At 36.3% G+C, this 5,172-nt stretch overlaps 1 protein-coding gene across 1 annotated transcript; it reads right to left on the bottom strand.

The window, feature by feature from the left end:
* Positions 1 to 1,166: 1,166 nt before the first annotated feature.
* Positions 1,167 to 4,898, bottom strand: LOC147546556 (uncharacterized). Its single transcript, XM_086636173.1, has 6 exons — positions 4,539 to 4,898; positions 3,625 to 3,661; positions 3,448 to 3,531; positions 3,142 to 3,307; positions 2,460 to 2,733; positions 1,167 to 1,837 (listed from the first exon to the last, which is right to left on the bottom strand). Exons 1-6 carry the CDS (start codon positions 4,590 to 4,592, stop codon positions 1,646 to 1,648), a joined length of 807 nt encoding a protein of 268 aa, XP_086492299.1. The 5' UTR covers positions 4,593 to 4,898; the 3' UTR covers positions 1,167 to 1,645.
* Between the last annotated feature and the right edge of the window lie 274 nt (positions 4,899 to 5,172).

The raw sequence follows: 5,172 nt of genomic DNA on the forward strand, positions 1-5,172 counted from the left end.
TAACTTAATTAATCATACTAGAATATTTGATGAGATTCTGAATCAACCTTTCAAGATTTCAATAGCTTATAAATAATATTTTACAACGACATTCATCAACAAATCATTAATAAGCGACAGACTGACGCCGTTCTAATCTCCAAAATGTTAATTATTTTTGAGTGAGCATTTTTCGGGGCAAGCAACACTATCTATCTGAAGTCATTGGTTAACATTGATCCCTCTAATATAAAAAATACTAAGAAAAAGATAATCACAAATCAGGCTTGTGATTGGTGCACATGTCCCCTTAATATGACTTTCTTGAAATTCTATATTATTATTTTAGAGATTCGAATAATAGTCCCTGAAAATGTTGAGTTTATTTATGTGCAATTGATTAATAGAATCATGATCAATCATCTACCTAAACAAATAATTGGTGAAATGTGGGGTGGAGTCTTGTGGAACTGCCATTTCTTTTTTTTTGACGAGTATTAAATATTATCGAGGTTTGTGAGACTAACATTATATAAATATGGTTGGAGGCGTTAATAAGGAGGGCATTTCCAGTGAATGTCCCAAAGAGATAATTGTTGTATCGGTGCGGCTGCGGGAACTAGGATAATAATAATAATCGTATAAATAAGGTTGGAAACCGGAAACCAAAGAAAGAGCTGCTGCATATGTTTTCAGGGATTTCAAACTAGGGCAATACTAATACTAGTAGTATATGTTAGTGCTTTTGTTTGTGTTTGGACTCAGGTGGAACGAGAATAACAAGGTGTCCGCTTTTCAACTTATAGAACATGCTCCCACAGCGTCATACAATAATACTAATAATTGCTTCAAAACCCTAGTTTGATTTCTGGGCGTAGCATTCTACCCCGATGGAGATGAGAGAGAATGAGAACAAAGTAAAAAGAAAAAAAATATCACCACCTCTCAAAGTGGCGAGCCCTCCGAAAATGGCCCGCCGGCCAATAATAATAGTCCATTAGCTAGTAACAGTTGCCCGTCGACAACCTTAATCCGCAACCAATTGTCAAAGATTATAAAGGAGGGAGAAATAACAAAGACGAAACTGAGAGAGTTTGAAGAGGAAAAAGGGAATTTCTTATAAGAAGAGTACTTTTTGCAAATAAAGAATAAACACTCGGATCAAATTTAAAAGGGAAAAAGAGAGATCATCTGAAGTATTTTTGCATAAATTAGAAGAGTGTCACCAGGCCGGTCATAAACTAGGAAACAACAGGAAAAAGATATATATCTTAGGATGATTTTGTCTTTTCTTTTACTAATAGTTTCTGAAAGCTTCAAAGCTCACACTAGCTGCTAGCCATCCACATCAACCAACTCTGTAAGAAACCAAAAAAAAAAACATCACTTTTTCTCTAACCAAACTCCCAACTATTTGGACATTACACACCATCTTTTACCCGGTCACATCATTGCACATTCTTTCTTCTTATATCCATGAAGATAAGAACGACTCAAGTATACTACCTCCTCCTTTGATTCCTCTTATGACATTTTTCTTGTCTTTCATTTTTGTTTTGAAGATTACCCTCGCATTAAAAGCAGACATCATCCTTCTTGAGTTTGCATTCCTCACAGGAACACAAAATTCAGAACAGACATCTTATCAGTGACTTATATGAGATTGCTATGCGAAGAATAAGATTTTAATGGAAAGTGCAAGAGCAAGTTGCAAGACAAACGAGGCAACCACCATCAAGTTAAAATCGCTGGCGCCCATATAAGATTTCATGTTCAAAGCAACAAAGCAAGCTGATGCACCCCCTGCAATCAAAGTCACAATCCATCGAACAAACTCCAGCGGTATAACCAACAGAAACTGAAATCATCCAGGAAGAATATGTCAGAAGACTACACAATAAAAGAGAAACTACAGAAATTAAAGCACACACTCTCCCAAACACTTTGTTTCTCCACTAAGAATTAGTAGTTTGTAAATAAGCACGGAACACCAGAAAACCGGTTTATGACTTCGTGTATAGGCACAGACGCACAGTATAGTAGAAGATAGTTCACTAAACTTTGATCATGAAACCCGTATAAAAAATGGGTAGGCACACATCATGTAAGTCCATCCAGATGCTTATCTTACATCTAAACATTGACTTACTGAGTGATGTTATGTATTAACCATGTAGTAGTTCACCTTCATTAGGTCGACATAATTATCGTCCCAAATGGAAAAATTGTGTCTCTGTTCTGTCTTAATGTTAATACTTAATACTCCATTTTGGCCGTCTCAATATTATTGGGTTATATAATGTGAACCAAAGCATAATTTTTCATGTTGATTTACATATACTGAACTTGAATCAGAACGAATGGTGCACTAGAACCAACTTAAGTTTTTACATTACGTAAGTAGAATGGCTTATTATCTGTCAAGTGATCTTGGAGGACTATCTAGTAATATTAGAAGCACAATATAGTTTGATACTTACAGAGCTAAGAACAAAGACGAAAAGAGAATATCCCCACATACACCAGAATTGAACAAGATTTGCATTTGATCCGAGATAGCGAAGAGCAAAGTAAAATGCTGCAGGAACCACAATTGTGTAACCATATACTGCACAAGATGCCAAGCTAATATAACCAACATCAAAACTCCATGTAGTTTTGCTGTCACTCGATTTCTGCATCAAGTAGGTGGCAAAGTTTCCGAAGGCAGCAATCACAAAGATTAATGTGGCGGAGATCCAAGTCAGCCCATACCTATAGTATCACAAAATCACACTAATAAGCCCAATTTGAATGTCTATGTATTAGATTTTTTATCTGGAATTAGAACAGAAAACGTATATCAAACAACAAAGAACTTATGTAGGACAGGAATAAATCAAGCTGTCGCCTACATGAACACAACAGAGAAAAAAAATTGGTTGACCCAGGTACTTTTACGAGTGACCCCATTGAGATTTGTTTAGGAGCAATCATTTGAGACTATTTCAGTAAGCTACTCTCAGTTTCTAGTGTCCTGTTAAATTTACTTTAAGTCCTTCAGAATGAATTTCCACCCTCCCAACTTTCTCTTTAAGTTTGCTACTTTCTTTAAAAGAGGGCACATGGAATGGGAAGGATCTTATATGTCAGGTAAAAAGCAGAGTAACAAATTCAACTCACAAATCAGGATTATCATCAATCTTCCTGAAAAAATCTCCATGCATGGGATAGAATGAACTCTTGATTCTGTCAAGAACAACATCTGTGTCCACGTTGAAAAATTGTCTATAAGATAAGATGTTAAACCACCCTTTCCAGTTGTTTGCGGCTTGCTCATCATCTGCTCCTGCATCATTGAGAGTCCATGACGAAAATTATAATGGAGAAGTCCGGGGGATTATAGAGCAACATTTCAAATACTTAAGCGGAATAAAAGCTTATACGTTCAGCGCCAAAAGCATGGGAAATTGCTATGCAGTGACATACCACTGGGGCTTCCTACACCTTGATAAGTCTGTCCTCTATCTGGTCCAGTATTAGGAGGAAATATTTGCAATTTTGCTTCCGGATCTGCGTAAAAATTCAACAAACAATGAGAAACTTACAAAAAAAAAAGATTCAAAACAGATAGTTAGATAAAACAACTAAAGTAGTCCTTCTTACTAGCATATTCAGTTTTCTTCTCATCACTGATCACAGCCTGTAAAGAGGTGGCAAAGGATCAAGAACGAAACAATCCCTTTAGAAATTTTGATAGACAATACGAATTAAGAACTATGAAATATTTTACAAGAAATGAAGTGATTCATTCATCTAAGAAGGTATCGGCTATAAGCGCAAATCAGGTTAGCTACTGTTAAGTTTGTGGTCATCCAACTCAAAACCAATTGGCAATGAGTGGAGAGGACCTAGACCTTATTTCTTGGTTGCTACATACCCATTCTCTCATGTGGGACTATTCTCACACGCCCCCTCACGTGTGGCGTTCTTTGAGCCTAACACGTGTACTTCTTTGGGCGACGTGGAGCACGTGTGAGCCTAGCTCTGATACCAGGTGGTCTTGGGCCTCTCTCACCCCAAAAGCTAGCTCAAGAGGTAAAGCTTCTACCACACTTATTATCACACTCCCTACCCCTTCCACAACCAATGCGGGATTAACCTAACAGCTACTGAGCTACCTCACGCTTTCGGCCTGTTTCTCTAAGGGTTTAAATTCTGCAGTTACCGTGCTTATCACATCTTATTGATGTGAAATTACTGAATACAAATTTGTTCAACTAATTCGAGTCAATAAGAAATGTGATATTATGCTAATACTTGTTTACTAATTAATTACTATTAATTAAGCACTTTGATCATACAAATTGGGTATCAATTCATAAATGTAATTGTCTTTAAACAAGATCGAACCAACTGGATTCTCATTTATTAAACCCTAGCTAACTACAACACCAAAATATTCAGAAATGCATGCAAAGAAATTGAATTAAAAAAGAAAACCCTAGGGTAAAAGAGAAAACAAAAGAATTAGGGGAAAATTCACAATAATTAGACGAAAGAAAGAAAGAAAAACTTACAGGAACAGAACCTAGCAAATGACTGGTAGGTAAGCTGGTGTAAGATTGATCCATGGGCGCAAGGTCATACACAGACTAATTTGATTTCTATGAGTGATAATTTTAGATTGAAATCAAAATCAGTTTTTGAAGAAAACCCTAGATGAACTTTCCGTCGTTGGCAAGGCAAATGGAAGGATGTATAAAAGGAAAAATATAAACCTCCATATAACAAACAAATAAATAAATATACAAAAATGTTTGACCAACCAGTATACCGCCTAAACATATACAAAAATGTTATTTAGTCCGAAATTAGAAATCGACCCGAACTCGAAAGTTGATGTCACTGATCATCGAAGGTTTAAACGTAATGGACATAAACACCATGGTAACCACACGTAATGGACATAAACACCATGGTAACCGCCCACATTGGTTCTCAAGTTGTAGTCAGACTTTATTTTTGAAATAAATAACATTTTTCTTTCATACTGTACGATTAAAACTAATAAGGGCATGAGTCCAAAACGGTTGATCTCAACTGCCTCAGTATCACCGCCTATCAACAGTCGGTCAAAGCAGCCTATAAAATGTAATCAAATCATTTCGGAGATGGTACGTTTAATCCACGAATTCAACGATTCACTCTATA

Source organism: Eschscholzia californica, unplaced genomic scaffold (assembly GCF_041429995.1).
Source record: "Eschscholzia californica isolate CP2 unplaced genomic scaffold, dmEscCali1.0.p SCAF_4, whole genome shotgun sequence".
Classification (NCBI taxonomy): domain Eukaryota; kingdom Viridiplantae; phylum Streptophyta; class Magnoliopsida; order Ranunculales; family Papaveraceae; genus Eschscholzia; species Eschscholzia californica.

Excerpts from the sequence above, each read along its gene's own strand:
- LOC147546556 (XM_086636173.1), bottom strand. The coding sequence starts at position 4,592 with ATGGATCAATCTTACACCAGCTTACCTACCAGTCATTTGCTAGGTTCT. Across the intron at positions 3,662-4,538 it reads ATTTGCTAGGTTCTGTTCCT|GCTGTGATCAGTGATGAGAA; the intron begins GTAAGTTTTTCT and ends ACCTCTTTACAG. Across the intron at positions 3,532-3,624 it reads GAAGAAAACTGAATATGCTA|ATCCGGAAGCAAAATTGCAA; the intron begins GTAAGAAGGACT and ends ATTTTTACGCAG.